This window comes from Choloepus didactylus, chromosome 7 (genome assembly GCF_015220235.1).
Source record: "Choloepus didactylus isolate mChoDid1 chromosome 7, mChoDid1.pri, whole genome shotgun sequence".
NCBI classification, from domain to species: domain Eukaryota; kingdom Metazoa; phylum Chordata; class Mammalia; order Pilosa; family Megalonychidae; genus Choloepus; species Choloepus didactylus.
In genome coordinates this window covers 37,816,469-37,839,527 of record NC_051313.1, presented here as the reverse complement: position 1 = coordinate 37,839,527, position 23,059 = coordinate 37,816,469, and the positions used below count along the sequence as shown (strand labels likewise).

General features: G+C 37.7%; 1 protein-coding gene and 1 pseudogene across 1 annotated transcript; one reads left to right on the top strand and one right to left on the bottom strand.

Annotated features, from left to right (window-relative positions):
- Positions 1-382: 382 nt before the first annotated feature.
- RFPL4B (ret finger protein like 4B) lies at positions 383-1,180 on the bottom strand. The gene is made up of 2 exons (XM_037844633.1): positions 1,019-1,180; positions 383-934 (listed from the first exon to the last, which is right to left on the bottom strand). Exons 1-2 carry the CDS (start codon positions 1,178-1,180, stop codon positions 383-385), a joined length of 714 nt encoding a protein of 237 aa, XP_037700561.1.
- Positions 1,181-12,371: 11,191 nt separating this feature from the next.
- LOC119540529 lies at positions 12,372-16,232 on the top strand (annotated as a pseudogene).
- The last annotated feature ends 6,827 nt before the right edge of the window (positions 16,233-23,059 follow it).

The window sequence follows — 23,059 nt, the reverse complement described above, 5'->3', positions numbered from 1 at the left end:
AATTAAACATAAGTAAAACAGCAAACATTTTATTGATTTAATTGCAAGAAAATAAAACATTCTAACTTGAAAAAGTAAATTCAATAGCAACCTCGAAAACAATTTTTGCTGGATGCCCACTGAATAGTTAATATGGTTGATAATTCTTACTCATCAAAACTTCGCGGGAGTCTGCAGCATGAGCTTGCTGTCCTTGTATCTCAGAGTTAGCATGTGTGGGAGTTTTTGCTTCTAGTGGGCAGGTCAGGGACCCAGTCTTCAGAACAGTCATTTCCCTCTTTATTATGTAACTAACTCCAGGACATATAGAATTTTCTGCCATTATGGAAACTTGGCATTCTCTGATTGTGTCTACTGAGCTGAGTTTCTCATGGGCAGAGGCTCAAGGGGGCACCACTGTCACATCTCCAGGCAACTCAGGACAGAAGAATGGACGCAAAGTCTCCAAAGAGGAGAGTTGACTGTTTGTACAGATGAGGGCATCATTTCGAACATCAAAAAACTTGATTTCTTCCATCTCGGCATCTATGAAAATTCCCACGCTGTCAAGGTCAGGGCTTGCAGAAATTCTGGTCTGTGGGGAGGAGCTACAGGAAATAGCATTTCCCTCCACGCTGATGATCCAGAAGCCAAGCTCAGAGGATAAACTGCACCTCTCCTTTCTGTTCACAGATTCCTTGCAAATGCCTAAAGCCCACTCCTTGCCCTTCCCCACTTCTACCTCCCAATAATGGCAGCCAGAGGAGAAGTGGGGGGTGCCCAGGACACAGGCCATGTAGGTGAATCTCTCAGGACCTTCCATTAGGTGGTGGCGGATCTTCCCACACTGAACGCTCCTTAGGTCGTGAGAGAGGACAAGGAAGGAGTTGGCGGTGGCAGCATCCAGGGTCATATACTCTTGGAACTTCAGGATTTCATCACTTATGTGCAGACTCTGATCCAGTAGGGGACCATGTTGTATGATGAGAAGAGTCAAGGCTCGAATTTACCATTCTTCCAAAGGAGGTTTCTCATTTACTTCTCGACACAGGGGGCAGGCCAATTTGAAACCCTCCGTTTCTAGCATCCAATTTTGAATGCACTTAAAACAGAAGGTATGTGCACAGGAGAGAGAAATGGGGTTGCAGAAAAAATCCAGACAAACAGGACATGTTGCCTCTTCTTGCATACTTTTAGCCATTGATCCTGAAGGTCACTCATCTTCAGTAGAAAGAACCGAGCTGAAATTGACCTTTTTTTGGCTTCTGGAAGTGAGTGGGAGCCTTTTTCTCTTCTAGTAACCAGAACGTATATAAATCCAACACAAAAATTAAATAATTAAAATCTTTGTGTAGCTTATGCATGAAAGTGATACCAAGCCACCAGAGATTCATAGCAAAGTCACCATCTGAGAGAAAACTATCAAAATTCTATGTAAAATGACAGATTTCCTTATGGCAGAAGCCAACCATAGAGACAAAAATGTCTTCCAAATTAAATGAAGTACAACATTCCTAGAAGACTCATTACGACCTGAGAGGTGTGAATAAAGCTATAATTTAATCATTGGAGTGACCTATTAACAGTATTATTAACATATTATATTGAAGCGTAATTCCGACTCAGTATAATAATTCAACTACAGAAAAATGTTTCCTACATGAAGAATATTTTTCCTTTCAATATTATCCCTGGTGAAAAACCAAATGGGAGAAAATCTATATGCAAAATAGGAGTATGATTAAGTTAATAATAATATATCAATATGATGCAATATTAAGCAAGTGTTAACTGTAAAAACTGCACAAAACCTAGAATGAGTTATGTTAAGTAAAAAAATGAAAATTAATGTATCAAAATTTCCTGGACTTTTCAATTGATAGCATTTAAAAATATTTATACATATGTCAAAAGGCCTAAAGTCAATATGAAAACTCAAATTGTTGTGTTAAAGAGGAATCATTGAGTTTCCTGACACATAGCACAGGGCAATGCTGGCTCTTGCAGAGGTGCAAGTGATCACAAGAGAAACAGGACAGTGGAAATTGTCATTTTCAGAGCCTGTAGCTTACCTTGTCTGGAGACCACCAGGTGAGATCTTGTCTGTGCTGACCACAGCTTCTCTTTGTGGAAGCTGAGTTGAACTGGGTTTTTAATAGGATCCAGGAACACTGTCTATGCCCCTTCCTTTGTACGTCATCTGCCATTCAGGGATCAATTTCCATGTCTAAATTCAATCATAAGAATAAAGTCAATCCTTCACATAAAGGTGACTCTAAGGAACCCTCAGAATTCCAAAGAAATTTGCAAGTAAAACTAGCAAAATCCACTACAAAATAAGATGCCCATTGTAGACTCAATGTTTTATCAACAAAATAGTCAGATTAAATGCTTGAAAACACTCTTAAAAAGCCTACCAAGGAATGAGTGAGTGTTACTAAAAATATATTAGTTACTGGTTTCAGCTTCTCTGAAATAATCCTATCTGAACTCAGGCCAAAAAGGTGTTCATGACAAGGAAAACGCCCTCCAGCAACCCCAACTGTTCCCAAAGCTTGAGAACCTCTGGTGCACTGACAGCCTCCTTCTGGGCTTTCCTAAGAAGGCTGCCTTACATTGAGCAAGCTGCTCTGATGTTCTGGGAATGTCCAGTTACACCAGGCTGGGCCACGGGCCCACGATAGCCATCTAAGGCTGGTCAGGACCTGTGAGATGGTGGGAACTGAGGTCTCTTCCCCAAAAGGATACAAACTGAATAATAACTAGCAGACCTCCTTTTTACTAAGAATTTACACACAAATCAGACTTTCTGTTGTGGCTGGAATCAGTGATCAAACAAGGAACAGAACAACCCCAACCTTATTACAGAAAGATAAAGTACACTGCTGCGGCCAGCCAAGAAAAAAGTGTCCTTCATCCTGAAAAACGTTCATGCATATCCATCCAGAAATTACCTCTTGAGAGCCTTCCAGGCTCTCAGACTCAACTAGATTCCAGAGACATGAATGTGTATAACAATAGTCAGGATATCTGCCCACACGGAACACAACATTCCAGTCTGATGGGGTCTGGTTGGGCGACAACGGAGATAATTTTCTTCCTTAAATTCAAAAGTGAAGGCATTTGAGAAAGTTGTCACCAAGAAGAGAAATGGGACAGTGGAAATATCCCAGACTGAAGAGCCAACTTACCTTGAGCTGGAGACTTCCAGTCGAGTTCCTGAAGGTCTCATGTCTCTACCTCTTGGGGTCTCTGCTCCTCTCAGCAATGAACTGGAGCTGGTACACTGGCCTTTTTAAGGGTCTGGGATGTAGACTCCGCCCCCCAGCAATCAACAGTCTTGAGTGTTAATTAAACCTAATCAAATAAACTTAATCCCCCTGAATGGGCATGATCACACCTCCATGGAAATAATTTAATCAAAAGGTCTCACCCACAGTTGGGTGAGTCACATCTCCATAGAAACTACCTAATCAAACATCCTACTCTAATCAAAATACTAAAAGTCTGCCCCCAAAAAGATTGCATTAAAGAACATGGCTTTTGTAGGGGACATAATAGATTCAAACCAGCACATGGCCCTTTTCAGAAAGCCCCGTACTACAGAGACTGGCCTCAGAGCAGACCATTCTCTGAACTTAGAATGTGGGGTACTTTGGTTTCCATCTGTGTGCTCTTGTAGAGAACTCCAGGAAAACAAGAAAGTTCTATCTAGCTTTTCAAAACCAACCAGGTTACAAATTAAAAAAAAAAAAGGAATATTTTTCAGTCATTAAAATCATAATTTTAAAGAATTATTTAATTCTTTAACCTATTGATTTAACAACTATTTTTGAGAACTTACTATTGCCAGGAATTTTATTAGTCATTGAGGATAACATTGAACAATGTGTGGTACCTGCCTTGAGGAGCTTCCACTCTACTGGATAAATAATAGGCATCATTTGCAGACGTTTACTCAATGCCATATGTTTTGCCAACTTGATTTAAATTCTCATAGCTATGCTGAAAGGTAGGTATCATTTCACCAATTTATCAATGAGGAAATGGTATAGAAATAGAATAACTCATATAGTTTAGGTAACTAGACCAACTCTGCTCAGGTCTAAGAAGCCGTGGCTAAACTTTGGTCCTGGATCCACCAATGTACCTCATTTCCCCAGGCATCTTTGCTTTCCATAGAATCAAATGTCTCTCTTGCTTTCAGAAAGTTCCAGAAATTTTAATGATAATCAGGGTTTGTGGCTTAGTTTTATTTATTTGGGGGCAATATAGGAAAGTGTGTGGAACCAAGGTAATTTAACTGACAGAAATGAATAATGTCTAAATTGTGTGGACAGGGAATAGCAAATTCATAGCTAAGACTCCTGGATGTGAAAAATCTAAGGCCAGCATTAAATTTCTCAAATTTGAAAATATTGTGAACTTTAAAAATGTATTTGATTCTATAAACTCACATACTAAAATGGCTTTTTGCTCTTAATTGCAAATCAAGTCAATTTAAGGTAGAGAACAGGTGAAGCAGAATGAAAAAAAAAAAGTTAAACTTCCAATGCTGTCAGGCTTCTAACTTTGAAAATATAAGGAAGGCAGATAAAAATAGTTTAAATACTTCGTTCACTTGAGTTAGTGATATGAATTGAGGATAATGGCTCTTTTGTGGTTTATGCTGAGACCTACAGAAAGGCAACTCCCGATACAAACACAAACACCGGTACATATACAATCACCTCTTTTTTTAGATAGTGATGATGTTATATAATTTGACTCAGCAAAGTGTTAAAATATTCTGCTAAGAATATAGATACTCTCCAGGTGGCAGAGTTTTTTTAAAAAATTGTCTAAATTGAACTCTAACATGCATACAGAGAAGTGCATAAATTATAAGTACAAAGTTTGGTGAAATTTTTTCAAAATGAACACATCCATGTAAACTTACACCCTAATCAAGAAACAATCAAGAACTTGATATACATGAAATCAGTATTTACTCTTTTGTATCTGGCTTCTTTCACTTGGAATTATGTTTGTAAGATTTATCTATATTGTTGTGCATGGCTGTGGTTGCTTCTGAAGGGTATCATTGAAGAGTAAAACTGATTAGTGTTCTGTTAGGTGAATATACCACTACTTATTTTTCATTCCATTCTTAATGGACATTTGGGTAATTCCCAGTTTTTGGCTATTATGAATAGTGGTGCTATGAACATTCTTTTTTAGTGTCTTTTGGTGAACATATGCACACACATCTTTTGGGTGTGTACTTAGAAGTGGAACTGTAGGGTCATAGGGTAGACATGTGTTCAACCTTAACTGACACTGCCAGATAGTTTTCCAAAGTGTGTGTCTCCATTTACACTCCCACCATTACCGTATGAGAGTTTTGGGTACTCCACATCCTTGCCAACACTGACTGCATTTTTAATTTGAGGGTTTGTAGTGGTATTGTGTTGTGCTTTTAATTTGCATTATCATGATGTGATAAACAAGTTGTCCACTTTTTCTATTTATTAGCCTCTTTTGTGAAGTGCAAGTTTAAGTCAGTTTTTCTATTTTCTATCAAGTTGTTTGTCTTTTTTCATATTCATTCATAGTTCTTTACATATTTTGGATACAGTTTCTTTATTGGATAAATGTATTGTATATATCATCTCCCATTATGTGGGTATGTGGGCTGCCTTTTTGCTTAATAGTGTCTTAATGGTGTTTTTTGGTGACTAGAAGTTCTTAATTTTATTATTGTCCAATTTATGTATATATGTATTATTGTTAGTTCTGTTTGGAAATCATGAAGGTGTCCTCTGATGTTTTCTTTTAAATGTTTTATTGTCTTAACTTTTACATTTAGATTTACAGTCCACCTAGAACTTATTTTTTTTGTTGTTTGAGATAGGTATATTTTGTTTTCCACATGGATTTCCAAATAACCAAACTTGGTAGCACAATTTAAAAAAAAATGATTCAGTGCTCTTTAATTTGAATAATAGTGCTATAGTTATATGGAGTATATTATATCTCAAATTATTCTGCAAGTAATTTTAAGTAGTTAAATTTAATAATAAAGAGTCTTTATTTTACATATTATAAATATTTCTTTATAATTTGCTTTCACACAATCAAATCCTACCAAAGAAACTGAATTGGTGATATTGGCATTTGAACTAGTTCCCCACATCCATTACTTATATATTTATTAATTTATTTGGGTCAATATTCTTACATGCTGAATGTTTCTGAATTTAATAAATTAGTAAATAATAAATACCCACCATTTGCTATAACATTTTAGAGGAACAAGCAGAAACTAGATGAGGCAGTTTGAAGAAAATTTTATATATATGTATATCATATAGGGGAAAAACCCTCCAGAAAATCCAGGTTCAACAGACTGAGTGTGTTTTGTGTTTTAATTTTAAAAAAAGGAGAAGGAATATAGCTATATGCATTGTATAGAAAGCATCTGCATGAACTCATAGTTTCAAAAAATTCTTATTCAGTAGTGAAAATAAACTTTGCTGGTGTTGAATGCACAACTATATGATGAAACTGTGAACAACTGTACACTTTGAATAATTGTATGGTATATGATACATTTCAACAAAATTACATTTAAAAAAGAAAAAAAAAAAGAAAATAAACTTTGCTATTTCTGCTGACACTACCTGTCACCAGTGTTCATTTGGAATGATACAACCTGGGGGCCTAGCACTCAGATTACGGTCCTTTGCATCACCTTTCACTAAAAGCAGAGAGGGTTCCCTAGAGTTAAGTTACTCAATGTTGAGTCCTTAGCAGGACAGTCTATCTGTGCTTTCCCATGGTGGAGAGGCAAAAATGGCCTTGAAGATATCTGGGGTAGTATTGAGATGAGGCCAGGCCAGAAAAGGGCTTTGCTCAATTGTAAAAAAGCCTTGCACTATAGTTTTTAATTAACACCCAAATTGCTCCACGTCTTGGACTCAGAAGGCATTTTGTTCTTTAGAGAGCTTCTGCAGAGAGAGACTCTCCTCTAGTGAGGCAGATTTTGCTAACTCCCAGAGTGGGAATTTAATATATAACTCAAGTTTACCTTAAAGTAAGGTCTACCATAGGCTTTGTCCTTATTTGCCTGGTAAGAATTAGGCACCACGCTGGAATTACTTCTTTGACTATTTAAGAACAAGTGCCTGGATCAGGGCTTCTGACTGGGGAATGAAGGGAAAGTGTTCCTCAAGATATTAACAGGCCAATTAACATACTTTTTGCCCAGCAGAAACTATGAACTTTTGATTTCAGAGATGTGAATTGTTGAGACACTTTTAATCTTCAGCCTTTTTCAAGTTGTTTGGTTAAAGAGAATTTTTGAATGCAAATCAACTACTACAACTATAATTAAATTCCCCTCAGGTCTACATTGGAAGGATACAAAGTATAGATTAGAGAGGACAAGTCAGCATTGGACGTTTCCAAAATAATATTTTATTTTAAATAAAAGTAAAATAAGAGTCAAAATGAATTTGTTTGGGTTTAGCTATTGAGTACATTTTGATTTACAATTTTCTGTCTTGAGTAAAGATAATTCAGTATCGATCAACATGACTGAGCCATAATATTTTAAATTCTAGCACTATATCAGATTTTAATTTGTGTTTCTCTAAGTAAGATAAAACGACTAGAACAACAGATAAGCCAAGGAAAAGTAAATCTCACCTCTGTTCTAAGAACCTTAGAGCATGGCACACCGAGAAGAGAAGGCTTAGCTCTAATGGACAAGAGAGGGTGGGAGTTGGGTACCCTCCTGAGTCATGGCCACAAAGAGGAATGCGGCTCTTAACCTCCTATAATCTGTGGAGTCCAGTGCAAAAGGAGTATGTAAGGCTCCTTGTTCAAAAAGCAGGAAACAATTGCCATTACGGGTACTAAAATAGAAAGCTTTTTCCTTTATTCTATGCTCCCTCTTGACATCATGGTATTTTAAAAATTTACTTATGTAATGTCATTGCAAGTGAAAAAAAAAGACTAAAATTTTAAATCATCAGCATGGATTTTACTATTCATCTTCATATTGTATATTGCCAGTTTTAAATGCAAATAAAAGAGCATTTAACTTGGATGCAGAATCACTGAAATTACATAATTCATGTTTTGTAGCTCACTCATGCATATGTATTTGGGCTCTTTGGATTGTAACTGACCATAATACAACACAAAATTACCAGCTGGAACCCATGGAAGAACTGAACAACCAAGCTTCAGAGAAGTAGCTGGTCCTTAGAAGCAGCTGGGACCAGGGATTTGGATGCTACCAGGATATAATCTCTCTCATCTCTGAGGTTCTGTATGTCATCACCATCATTTCTAGTTTATTCCACTGGGAGTTGAATATGGGGCATTAATAGTTCAGGAGTTTTTGCATATTATATCCTCCATCAACATAAAAGGCTAACTTACTTTCTCAGTTTCAGCCCAAAATAATCCCAGGGAAAAGTTTTACTTGGATTAGCATAAATCAAGTATATCCCTGGGCCAATCACCTGGAGTTAAGGTGGGATCAGGTAGGAATATGTCATGTCCTCAGGTAGCCATCTGGTTGGGGTGGTGGTGGAGACAGTAGCATGTCCCAGGAAAAGAGAGGGTGCTGGTAAGACAAAATGCCTTAGACGTTCACTAACTCAAACTGACCTTGCATTTGGAGCATTTTTTCCCCCTTAGTTCAATATACATATAATATTATATATCTTATACACATCAACTTAAAGTGCAGCTGTTACAGGCAAAGGGAACATATTTTCCATTGTCATTTCAAACCTTTCATTCTTTTTCACTCTGAAATAACCACCTTTTAGCAACAAGGTTGATAGCTCACTTTCTTTAAAAACAGAAATTTGGCAGTACTTATAGACTTTGACAATTTTCTATAGGAAAACTCTCCTGCACTGTTGGCCACCAAAATTATAAACAAGAGAGTAAAGGATAGCGGAATGAAAGATACTTTTAACACAATAGACCTCAGTAAATATTTTGGATATTGGTGGTAGTGAAAAATCCAACTTGGAGTTGGAATCACTTTGAAGCATGACAGATGGCTGTTAAATAAGGCATCAAAGAGATTTTTGACAATCTGGTACATATAGTCAAAACAATTTAATAAAATTGCATAAATTGAAAGGGAAGATTGGCATCATTTTGATTCTGCATGTACGGTTTATCAGAACCAGTCATTGATGCTTTTCAAAGGACTTGACACAAAGTTGACTTTGAATCCCTTTGGTTGGTTTGATGGCACTCAGTGACTTTTATATTCTGATTATTTAAGAATGTAAGTATTACAATTCATGCTTGAGGGCTTGTCTTAATTAAAATCTCAAGATCAAATTATACTGCACTGCAATTTGAATATGAGACTGAATTATTTACCTTGTGTATCTGTGCAGATACATGGACCTGATTAATTGCTGGTAGTGACATTCAATGCATACATTAGCACTCTGAATATTCAAAATAAAAAACACATCTTAATAGTTGTTTAAAGTCTCCTGAGAATTAATACCTGATTTTGAAAAGCAAGAAAGCATACTTTGGGTTGATAATGCAGATTTCAAAAATATGAATGTAGAATAGTCAGAAGTGTTCCCTAGTGTTATAATTTTTTTGCTTCAAAATTTCAGAAACTCTCTGACACTAAACATGGAGAGTGCCTGATGATTTCAGATAATTTCAGATAAAGTGTGATAGGTTGTTGCATATTTATGTACATTATCCTAAAATACCTCTTTTGAGTTATTCTTTTTAGTATGATACATTACTGCTCCCTTTTTAAAGAATGTATGCATATTTATGTAAATTGGATTGTATATTTGTCTAATATAAATGGAGGTGATAGAGTCATTAGGGTCTTATTCATTTCTACTACATTAAAATCACTGAAATTTAAAACATTGAGGTGTGAGATAGAAGGTGGGTGTGAGAGTAGAAGTGTATGAGGATGTACCTTTTCTCTTACCTTTAACTTTAACTTTAACTTTAGTGTAGCTTTAACTTTAGTGGCTTCGCAGTGCCTAAGTTTAAAAGAGGTGCTGTGAGCCAGGAATACGGTACTTTGCCTTTTCACGAGTGGAATGCGAGCTGTGTTAAAGCTAAACTATATCGAATAAAATCACAATACACCAGCCTGTAGAGGGAGCAGTCTGGAGGGATTGACTTGCAAGCCACAAATAATTTGTAGTTCTATATTAAATAATTATTTATAACTATTTCTCAGAATCTCTATTATCCATCCTTCATTGTGAAGCAGCAGAAGAAACGAGACCAAATGAGTTGTGTGTAGATTAACCTAGGCTTAGCAAATACACGAAAATGTACCAGTGCCCCATACAGTGAGGGCAGGGGCTCTTGACTATTTGATAGAGAGAAGGTGGTTTTCTGAATAAGTTTTAGGAGGAGTGGGTCTTGTCTGATAATTGTCGCAAATGGGTGTAGAAGACAGGATGCCTTAGGATATTTCCTGTGCCCCAACTTTGTGGCTGACAGAGAGGGTGCCTGGGGATATGGAAGATTGGAAATGATAGTGAATCTTGACTGTGTGTTAGTATTTGTCACGGTTTTGGAAGAACCCAAGAAATTGCTTCTTAAGGGACTAAATGTCCAATGTCAGTGAAATACGTGAGGTGAACATCAGGGTGGGTGAGCACTCATTTGAGGATTTCTGCCCTCATTACTGCCTAGACTGCCGAATTCAGGGGACTATAGCAGTTTTACAGTCCAATAGATAATACAAGTGGATTGTAAATAATGATTCATGTTTCCAAATTTCTCTCTCACTTAACTTGAAGTTTCCAAATTTGGAATAGGATCCCTGCTGAAGGGCTGGTGCCCTGGGCAGCTCCAAATATTGAAGGGGCAAAGGTCCGCCATTCAGGAGATGTGATGAATCAGCCCTAAGGCTTTGCCTGATGGAGTTTTCCTGACTGCAACACATCTCCAGCTGAGAAGACAAGTAGCCATGAGTCAATTGCAGAGTGTTCCTGGTTGCCCCAGAACCTTCATCAGAGGGCAATTGTGGGAGGACTTGGGTCTTCTGTTCTATCCCATGGACTCAGGAATATTCAGCGTTCTTCTTCTTTGACTCTCTTCAATTCATTTTGACTTGAATGAAGGTGCCTTGGGTCCTTGCCTGGATAGGATCCCTCAGCCAAGTGAACAGGGGATTATTGGGTCACCTCATGAATAAGACTGATTTAACTCACCCCTTCCCTCACTATCTCCACCCATCCCCTCCACCTGACCCAAAGAAAGGCAGGAAAGAAAGGAAAGAAACAGAGCAAGAGACTTGCATTGTTTACATATGAATGCATAGAGAAAGGCATTTTAACAAAATATTCAATTCCACCACACAGAAGACTAGAACTGTCAGTAAATTTATTGTTAGGATCTGTGAAGAATATTACCCATGAGGCTAATGAAACTAGATTGAGAAAACAATCTGTGATTTATGTAAAATAAGATGCTGAGCAAACCTGCAAGGCTGAAAGAAATTAGGAAGATCTTTCGTGTGTCACTCATTGTCCGAACTATGAGTCAGAAACCAGGTCCATGTAAAACCTGGGTGCCTTCTCTACTTGCGGGCAACTTGTACCAACTTCTAGAGCTTAATTGGCTGTGAAAATAAAAAGTAGCATAATGGGAACATGACAATACAAATAAACAACATAGTCCCATAAACCTATTGCAAACCCCAACCCGTGAAATCCTAAATCATTCATTCTCCCCACCCATCTTTCCCATTCTTGCATCAATTTTTTCCTCAATCCCTACAAAATGTAAGATTACACCTTTTGCAATTGCTACGTATTTCACTGTCAATGGGAAGGTGGAAGCCATTCAAAATAGAGAGTAAGACATATTTAGGATATTTGCTTATAGGAGCGTTGAGTCAAATTTTACACTGTGGGAATTTATTAAGAGGTTGTATGTGTGACATAAGGCAAAGAGCAAGAACAACCTAATCATGCAAAAGAAATGGAAGCCACACTTTAGCCACGACTGACAGACTTCACTAGAAGGAAAAGCCATTCAGGATTCAAGGCAAGTCTGAGGAAGAGGACATTTCATGGGAGCTTCATTGGCAGTTCTTTAATACTCTGCTGGGTTCTCTCTGATTTTACTACTTCTGCCTAATTACCATTCTCTCTACACTATTTAGCTTTACTCTATGGTATATTTGCTGCTCACTTTAAGTTTCTGCTTGATTATAATTTGGCTCCTTTATGGTTCCTTTATGGTTCCTCTGCTTTATGTCTGCTTTTGGTGTTTTTAAATCTTCACCTGCTTCTAATTACAGCTCTTTCTGCATTTCACATTAAAATTCTTCCCACTTTTTCCTCTTTCAGGGACAGTTTCTAGTGGCATTCAAAATGGTCCAGCATTTGATATAGCATCGTAGGCTATCCTACAATTCTGCTTCTAACAAAACTAGACTGTCCCGGACCCCTGGGAATAGATTTGTTTACCTTTATACCAAGAAGGTTGAGAAAGAACCGAAATTCACCTGTGGCATGTGCCCAAGCAGACGTCGAGGGATCATGCTGTGAGACCTAGAGTTCTTATGAGGTTATCTAAAAAAAAACAAAATAAAAACATGTTAGATGGCTATCTAAAATGGTGGCATAGAGAGGAGTGGAAGCCAGTTAGTCCCCGTGGAACAACTTAAAAAACCAGAAATAGATTATTTACAACTAGTAAATAATCCGGAATAACTGTGGGGGTACAAACGTGACTGCCTACTCATCACACACCAACCTGAATTGGGAGGAATGCCTGAGATCACAGCATAAAATCTGTAAGTGAAAACTGCGGATCCAAGCCAGGAGACCCCTCCCCCCACAGCCTGAGCTGCAAAGCTTCATGTGCTAGAGAAAAGCTCTTTCCCAGCAAGTGAATATAGCTCAGCTGAGCTCCAACTGGGGTTTTCATTAGCGAGTGCGAACTGCTCTTCATGAGCTACGAATCCCCAACAAGCAGACACAGGCTTTTGGTGATGACTAACCTTGGAGAGCTGGAGGATTGCTGTGAACTAGCCCTGAAGGGGAATTTTGGTTCCTTTTTCAGCTCAGGGGAGAAAGCCTCAGCCATTTTCAGTCCCCAGTGCTCTGACCCAGAAAAGGGTGGAGATAGCACAGGCAGAGAGAGACCATTGAAATGTTAATGACACCCCCCTAGGAGGTCTATCTTCTCTAAGAGGAAAGGGGCGTGGCCAAGCTCTACTACCCGTCTTCCATTCAGAACCATACCCCAGAGCCTAGGGGAAAATAGCCACAGCCACACCTCCTTACACCAGTCTGGAATTACAGGCTGACAGGTGCCACCTGCTTGGCAGAAAAGAACAGTGACCCGAGGCCTCACAGGGTGTACCAATTTTCTAAGACACACACTCAGGGAAACTGGATACTGAATATTTCTTCCTTCTGGGACCTGAGCCCGTTCTGGACTGAGAAAATCTGATTGGGGTAACCAAGGGAACAATGCCTAGACAACAGAAAATTACAACCTACACTAAGAAAAATGAAGTTATGTCCCAGTCAAAGGAACAAACTTACACTTCAACTGAGATACAGGAATTTAAACAACTAATAATAAGTCAATTCAAAAAGTTTAGGGAAGATATGGTGAAAGAGCTAAACAGTATAATGAAAACACTGGACATACATAAGGTAGAAATTGAAAGTTTGAAAAACCAACTGGCAGAATCTATGGAAATGAAAGGCACAACACAAGAGATGAAAGACACAATGTAACCATAGAGCAGCAGATCCCAAGAGGCAGAAGAAAACACTCAGAAACTGGAGAACAAGGCACCTGAAAGCCTACACACAAAAGAACAGATAGAGAAAAGAATGGAAAAATATGACCAATGTCTCCAGGAACTTAAGGACAAAACAAAAAGCAAGAATGTATGTATCATTGGTGTCCCAGAAGGAGAAGAGAAGGGAAAAGGGGCAGAAGCAATAATAGAGGAAATAATCAATGAAAATTTCCCATCTCTTATGAAAGACATAAAATTACGGATCCAAGAAAAACAGCGTACCCCAAACAGAATAGATCTGAATAGGCCTACATAAAGACATTTAATAGTTAGATTATCAAATGTCAACGATAAAGAGAGAATCCTGAAAGCAGCAAGAGAAAAGCGATCCATCACATACAAAGGAAGCTTGATAAGAATATGTGCAGATTTCTCAATAGAAACCATGGAGGCAAGAAGGAAGTGGGGTGATATATTTGAGATACTGAAAGAGAAAAACCACCAACCAAGAATCCTATATTCAGCAAAACTGTCTGTCAGATATGAGGGAGAGCTTAAAATATTCTCTGACAGACGACAGAGTTTGTGAACAAGATACCTGCTCTACAGGAAACACTAAAGGAAGCACTGCAGACAGAAAGGAAAAGACAGGAGTGAGAGGCTTGGAAAACAATTTTGGGAGATAGTAGCACAGCAATGTAAGTACACTGAACAAAGATGACTGTGAATACGGTTGAAAGAGGAAGGTTGGGACCATGTGGGACCACAAAAGGCGAACGATAAAGACTGGGATTGTGTAACTCAGGGAAACCTAGGGTGCTCAGCAATTGTAATAAAAGGTACAAATATGTTGTTACATGAGGTAGAACAAATGAATGTCAACATTGCAAGGTATTAAAAATAGGGTGGGATTGGGGGGAAAATACAATCAATGCAAACTAGAGACTATAATTAACAGAAACATTGTATTATGCTTCCTTTAATATAACAAAGACAAAGCTAAATGAATATGGGGGGGTGGGGAATAGGGGAAAGGTATGGGGCTCCTGGCATTGGGGATGTTGTCTGACTCTATTCTACTTTAGGTTAATGCTATCTTTCCATTTGTCACTTTCTAGCTATCAGGTTTTGGTTTTTGTTTGTTTGTTTGTTTGTTTTTCTCTCTTTCTCTTGCCTTTTTCTTTTGCCTCTCTGCCTTCTTTGACTCTTCCTCCATCTTTGTGGAAGAAATGGAGATGTCTTTATATAGAGAGTGGTGATGGTGCTGAATACATAAATATGTGACTATACAAGGAACCAATGATTGTTTACTTAGGATGGAATGTATGGTGTGTGAACAGAACCATCTTAAAAGAAATGTGTTGATGAAGAAAACTGGAGGGCACTATATTGAGTGAAATAAGACAGACACATAAAGGCAAATATTGCAGGGTTTCACTGATATGAACTAATTATAATATGTAAACTCACAGACATGAAATATAAGTTACCAGGATATAGAAATGAGGCTAAAGAATGGGGAGCAGTTGCTTATTATGAGCAGAATGTTCAACTAGGGTGAACTTAAATGTTTGGAAATGGACAGGGTGATAGTAGCATGTTGTGAGAATGACTAACAGGCTGAAAGGTGTGTGAAGGTGGTGGAAAGGGTAAGCTCAGAATCACACATGTCACCAGAAGGAAAGTTGGATGTTAAAAGATGGGAATGTATAGAACAGTGAATCTTGTGGTGGACAATGTCCGTGATTAACTGCAAATATTAGAAGTCTCTCTCATGAACTAGAACAAATGTATGACACTATAACTAGAAATTAATAATAGAGAGGTATATAGGAAAAAATATATATACCTACTGCAAACTATATATTACAGTTAGTAGTATTTTAACATTCTTTCATCAACAGTAACAAATTTACTATACCAAAACTATGAATCAGTAATGGAGGGGGGTGTGATTAGGTGTATTGGAGGACCTGAGTTTCCTTTTTATGTCTTTATTTCTTTTCTGGAGTAGTGAAAATGTTCTAAAAATTGAAAAAAAATTAATTGTGTTGATAGATGCACAGCTGTATGGTGGTGCTGTGGGCAATTGATTGTACACTTTGGATCTTTGGATAGTTGTATGGTATGTGAACAATCTCAATAAAAAATATAAAAATAAGAAAAAAAAAAAGAAAAGAAAAAAAAAAAAACACGTTAGCAGAGCCTATGGTGGTTCCATGTGTGCTGAATGTGTCCGTGGCAGGATCAAGCCTGCTTTCCTGACTGAGGAGAAGAAAATGGTTGTGAAAGTGTTGAAGTCACAAGCCCAGAGTCAGAAAGCTAAATTAAAAAGAAAGAAAAAAAAAAAGAAGCTTTTTGAATAATAAAAATAAAGAGGAATGTTTTAAAAAATTTCCTGCCATATTAAAATTCCTGAGGAGATATTTTGGGCTAAATAATCACTCTAATTCCTGTTTGGCAGAACTTGTAAACGGGTCAGTTTGTAGGAGGGTGGGGGGCCTATTCTGGTCTAAGCAGCTGTGGTGAGCAGAGGATTAGCAAGGCAGAGACTGGGTCTGGGGACAAGGAGAAGTTCCCACAGCAGGCTGTCTCAGTGCCGATGCGTCACAGTTTTCTTTGTGGGAGGACAACTGGCATCATGGGAGCTGCTACTGATCTATGTGAGAGGAAGTCATATTTTGACTAGAAATTTGCACAAGTCAAATTCACTTACAACAAAAATCTTTATATGATTAATCTCAGGCAAAAAAAGGTTATAGTGCAGCAATGGGATAATTGACTTAATAAAGTTTAATTTGGATTGCTATAGAATTGCATCCTCCCTCCTTTCCTCCGTTCCTTCCTTCTGGTCTCTGGAGTTTTCATTGAATTCACATTTTCTATGTAGGTTTTAAATGGCTCAGTCATGGTGCATGATAGTGAACCTTTTCTTCATCCTTAAAGTCATTCATTGAAACTATGAACTTGCAAAATACAACTACCTGGTTTCTATTATCAATTTCCTAAACCAAGGCTGCCACAGTTGTCGGTTGACAGCTGTTCAATGATGGTTTTCTTGAGGATTATGTTCAATTTTAAAGTCTCCAAGCCATGTCAAGAGGGATTATCCTCTATTTCCCACTTCTTTAGTATAAGAAACATTCTAACAACAGAGTTGAACAATAGTTTTAAAGGAAAAAGGAAAATATTTAAAATTTTTAAAAATACAAATTTTTAGGTTGCGCATACATCTCTGTCTGTTTATTTAGCTATATACCACTTATAAACACATTTTTTTTTTTTTTTGAGTCATTCAGACCTGGGTTGATATCACAAGTGTTCTGATTAGTAAGTCTATGACTTAGGCAAAGTATTAGGCTAGCCTTTTCCATATCTTCATTTGTAAAATCAGGACTATAATATTACTCTCATTGAGTTGTTTTAAAGACCAAATCAGATTGAATTACATATTAAATATGAAAACCACCAAGTACAGTGTTCTGTTTCTTTGCAAGTATTTAAGAAATTTGAGGTCTCCTTCTTTCTTCCACTGCAACACAACTATTTTTATTTTTGCACGCACTTGGTGTGGGCTGTCCTTCCCACACTAGGGTGAGCATATAATTTACCATCCAGAAGAGACTATTTTGAGAGTGAAAGTGGGTGCTGTTAACTTTTAGTCCAGGAGAATGTGTGTAAAATGGGACTTACTCCTGGAAACTGGGGGTGTGATTACTCTATTCATGGCCACCTTCCTTTGGATTTGGGGCCCTTGCAATTATTTATGTGTTGAGAAATCACAGGCCTATATTTCCAAGGCTTGAAATTTTCTTATATAGTTTCTTGCCTTTTCTGGAACCTCCTCACAGTCTCACCTCCTGGTTTTCATAGTCCATCACTAATGATGTTCCCTGGCATGTACCCTAACCCCCCTCGCAATCCATGTTGACCAATCCCATCTCTCAAAACTCAGGGATTTGAATGAAGCTGGAGGAAAATGCAAAACCATGCCAACCCTTAGTGCATATCTCAAATGGGTCTTCTGTTTTGTCCACTAAAATTTCACTTCCATTTTGCTCTCCCACTCTCTGAGGGGCTATTTCATACATTTTCTTCTCTCCTCAAACAACATTCCCTTCTCACTATTCTACCTTATCTGATGAGCTTGTTTCTTATTTTACTAAGAAAATGGAAGCAATCAAAAGAGAACTCCACATCTTCCCACCACCAAAACTATAAACCTACCTGCACCAGAACCCGTATACTTTCAGTACTGCCATGCTACATGCAGCTCTACGGAATATGCTTAGAATTATATTCTGTGTGAATGGTACCTCCTAGAACACATTTCAAAGGAAATATCTCTTAGTGTCCACATTTTCACCTCACATTTTCTCTTTAATCAATTCTCATCAGGCTTTTGTTCCTTTTACCTGCTATTGTGGAGACCACCTGTGACTTCCATTTTACAAATCTACCCTATTCTCCATCTTTATCTTACTGGACCTTGGTACATTGGATACAGTTGATCACTTTTTCCTTCTTGAAGTGATTCTTCACTTGGCTTCTGGCATATTCTTCTATCATACTTCATTGACCTTCCTCAGTCTCCTTTCCTTAAGCTTCCTTCCTGACTCAAAGAGCCAGACTCACTATGTTCAAATCCCAGTTTTCTCACTTACTAGTTATGCAAGTTTCTCGGCCTGTTCTTGTTTCACCTTCTTCATTTGTAAAATAAAGATAAAAAGGTTTTTATGTCATAGGATTGTTAAAGGATTAAATAAATTAATTTAGATCAAGCCCTTAGAAAAGTGCCAATGAATTCAAGGATTAAATATTGTCCTGTTCATTTTTATTAAATGTTAAAGTGCTCCGGGGTTTTGTACTTGACTATGTTCTCTTCTTCTACTTATATGAACTCCTTCAGTCTTTTGACTATAAATCTCATCATATTGAAGCTTCCCAAATTTTTGTCTCTCACTATAATCTCCCCTCGGAGGTTCAGTTGCATATATCTAATTGTTTACTTAGAATCTCCATTTGGATGTGTAGCAGGTATTGAAATCTTAACATGTCCAAGGCAGAATAATTGCTTTATGTACACAACCCTTCTCCACCTTCCCTCCACTGCTCCTCTCCAGCCTCTCCCATCTGCTCACCCAATTGCTTGGATCAAAAACCCAGGAGTTCTCCTTGATTTTCCCTTCATACCACATAGCCACACCACTAGAAGTCCTATTGGTTCTATTTTTAATGCATATCCTGAGTTTGATTAAATCCTGCCACCTCCACTACTTCCACTTTGTCCAAGTCACTGCCATCTCTTTCTCTTCCATAGCCAATTCTTCAGCAGCCACATTCCAACATTCTCCTGCTGAAAACTATCTGTTGGCTTCCAAACTCTCTAAGAATAAAAATCCCAAATCTAAAATCATACAAGGCCCTAACTGAGTCCCAGCCTCTTCTATGATGCACTCTCCTGTCATGTTCCCCTCACTTCCTTCCACCCAGGCACAGTACTTTAGATGCTACTTAAACCACAGCGATGTTCCTTCACACAGGATTTTACACTAGCTTTTCTTTTACCTGGTTCACTCATTTCCTACATCTTCTCATATCAGGCTCTTATCATCATTTTGGTTCCCATTCAAATGTCATTTCTCAGAGAGGCCTTCCCCAACCACCTTACATAAACTTGTCCCCACCCCCCCATCCTTCCTTATTTTAGCTCATAGCACTTATCACTATTTATTTATTTGGTTAAATATTTATTGTCTAATTCCCCACTAGAATATAAACTACATGATGCCAGAGATTTTATTGTTGTATTTATCACACTTTTCCTAGCAATTATCATATGTCTGGCACATAGTAGGCATTCAGTAAATAGTTCTTGCATGGACAGATGGATAAATGAAGAAATTCCCTCTTTTATGGTGCTCTCAATGGAGTCTATAGGGTAAAGTTCTGGGCAGACAAAATTAATCAAAATTTAAAGGTGCAAAAGATTCACCTTATTCATCTTAACAAAAGGCCTTTATTACATCATTGATTTTTATTTTTTTATTGAAAAAATTTTGATTATTTGTTTTTCTATTCATTTTCTTTGTCTACATAATTTTTAGTGATGCTTCACAGACCACAGTTGTCAGCTACTCTTGTGTGAAGCACCATTGTTTTTAAAGACGTTGCATAGTCTGTAGCTTTTTCAGAAGAATGGTGTAACCCACACACATAATTCATACGAGGCTGTTTTTTCCTATGGGGTTCTAACAAATATAAATCTTAAGGCCTGTGATTCCAGCTCCCACTTTCTTATTTCATTCTCTGCACTATGACTTTTATCATCAAAAAGCATGTTCATTTCTTTCCTTGACCTTTCCTTCTTCATGTTAAGTGATTCCTGTTTGTCTAGTGCTGCTTCATGGTGGGTGATCATCAAAAGAGCAAACTCTCTGATCTGTCATCATTGAAAAAGCCCTACATTTCCAAATTGATAAAAATATTTCCCAACATAGTTATGACCAAGTTAGAATTTGTCATTAATTTTTTTTTTTTTTTTTTGCCAAGAGCCCTAAACCAATGAATTAGATAAAAGAAATCTCAAGAGCACAAGCTTTGGAGTTGGCCAACTTGGTTTCAAATCACAGCTTTTGTGCTTAAGTCTGTAATTCTGAACAAGTTATCTAACTTCTAGGAGTCTGAGTTGTTTCCGCTATCAAATGGCTAACATGGTGCATGGGTTTATTATTGTGAACATGAGCAACAATGAATGTGAAGCACCAGGCAGACTCCAGGTGGTACGAATGCACTAGACAAATTATATTGTTTTATCTATAATTCTTGAAGGCTTAAATTTATAATCATATCCTTCATATAAAAACAGACAATTCCAGCCTTTAACATTTTCTTTTGCAACTAAAATTCCTTACATTTTTTAACCAAGGCATAATTTGGTTGCCTATATTCCCTCATTATCCTTGTAATTGTCTAGTCTTTTAAAATTTTAAAACAAACAAATAAAAAAAGAACTCTGTTTCTACAGTTTGAAGATGTGATTTTGTAAGATAAAAGCCAAGAGCTATTGATCTAGACAGATGGAATAGAAGGAGCAAATGCATGAGGTAAGACAGATCATGTAACTAGGCATGGCTAGATCTCAAGCTGCCTTGGGGATGTGGTAGGATATGTGGCTACAGGTGTGCAAGGGGCCAGATCTCACCAGGCTTGTCTGCCATGCTGAAGAGTTTGGACTTGTCTCTGAAAAGTATGGCCAAGAATTAAAAAATTTTACAATGGATAATGATATGGTAATACTGATTTTACAACTGTCACTATGACAACAATGTGGAGACTTGAGATAGGGAAACCAGTTGACCATTTTTTTAATTCATTTTTATTGAGATATATTCACATACCATGCAGTCATACAAAACAAAGCATACATTCAATTGTTCATAGTACCATTATATAATTGAGCATTCATCACCAAAATTAAATTTTCACATTTTCATTACCACACACACAAAAATAATAATAAAAATTGAAGTGAAAAAGAACAATTAAAGTAAAAAAGAACACTGCATGACTTTTTGTTTTTTCTTCCCCCATTATTCTACTCATCCATCCATAAACAAAGGGGAGTGTGGTCTTTATGGCTTTCCCAATAACATTGTCACCCCTCATAAGCTACATTTTTATACAATTATCTTCAAGATTTGTGGGTTCTGGGTTGTAGTTTGATAGTTTCAGGTATTTACTGCTAGCTATTCCAATTCATTAGAACCTAAAAAGGGTTGTCTAAATTCTGCGTAAGAGTGCCCACCAGAGTGACCTCTCGGCTCCTTTTGGAATCTCTCTGCCACTGAAGCTTATTTCATTTCCTTTCACATCCCCCTTTTGGGCAAGAAGATGTTCTCCACCCCACGATGCCGGGTCTACATTCCTCCCCGGGAGTCATATTCCACGTTGCCAGGGAGATTCACTCCCCTGGGTGTCTGATCCCACGTAGGGGGGAGGGCAGTGATTTCACCTGCCAAATTGACTTAGCTAGAGAGATTGGGCCACATCTGAGCAACAAAGAGGCATTCGGGAGGAGGTTCTTAGGCACAATTATAGGGAGGCCTAGCCTCTCCTTTGCAGCAACAGTCTTCCCAAGGGCAAATCCCATGGTAGAGGGCTCAGCCCATCAAACCACCAGTCCCCTATGTCTGTGAGCACATTAGCAACCTTGAGGTGGGGAATCCCAACACCCCTGCATTCTCCACCAGCTCCTCAAGGGGGCTCTGCATATTTTTTTATTGTTTTTTTTTAATTAACTCTTTTTTTAAAAAAATTAAGTATAGCAAAAAAAATAAAAATAAAAAACACATACAATAAAAAAAAACATTACAGAAAAACCATAAAAAGGGAGTAAGAAAAAGACAACTAACCTGAGATAACTACTTTACTTCCAACATGTTCCTGCTCTACCCCAAGAAAATAACCTAATATAGCAACAGTTCTCTGAACTTGTTCCTACCATACCCATCAGAAATTAACAGACCATTGTCATTCCTGGGTATTCCCAGAATGTTAAATTTACCCACGATAGCTTATCTGTTCTTATTGGATTATCATTCTTCCTTCCTTAGTTGCTCTCTATCGCTAGTTCCTCTACATTCTACATTATAAACCATCTGTTTTACATTTTTCAATGTTCACATTAGTGGCAGCATATAATATTTCTCTTTTTGTGCCTGGCTTATTCACTCAGCATTATGTCTTCAAGGTTCATTCATGTTGTCATATGTTTCATGACATCGTTCCTTCTTACAGCTGTGTAGTATTCCATAGTGTGTATATACCACATTTTATTTATCCACTCATCTGTTGAAGGACATTTCGGTTGTTTCCATTTCTTGGCAATTGTGAATAATGCTGCTATGAACATTGGCATGCAGATATCTGTTTGCATCACTGCTTTCAGATCTTCCGGGTATATATCGAGAAGTGCAATTGCTGGATCTAAGGGTAACTCTATATCTAGTTTTCTAAGGAACTGCCAGACTGACTTCCAGAGTGGCTGAACCATTATACAGTCCCACCAACAATGAATAAGAGCTCCAATTTCTCCACATCCCCTCCAGCATTTGTAGTTTCCTGTTTGTTTAATGGCAGCCATTCTAATCGGTGTGAGATGGTATCCCATTGTGGTTTTAATTTGCATCTTTCTAATAGCTAGTGAAGCTGAACATTTTTTCATGTGTTTCTTGGTCATTTGTATTTCCTCTTCAGAGTACTGTCTTTTCATATCTTTTGCCCATTTTATAATTGGGC

Coding starts and splice junctions, on each gene's coding strand:
- RFPL4B (XM_037844633.1), bottom strand. CDS start 1,180: ATGGCTAAAAGTATGCAAGAAGAGGCAACATGTCCTGTTTGTCTGGAT. Junction 935..1,018: donor CCTGCCCCCTGTGTCGAGAA/GTAAATGAGAAA, acceptor CTACTGGATCAG/AGTCTGCACATAAGTGATGA.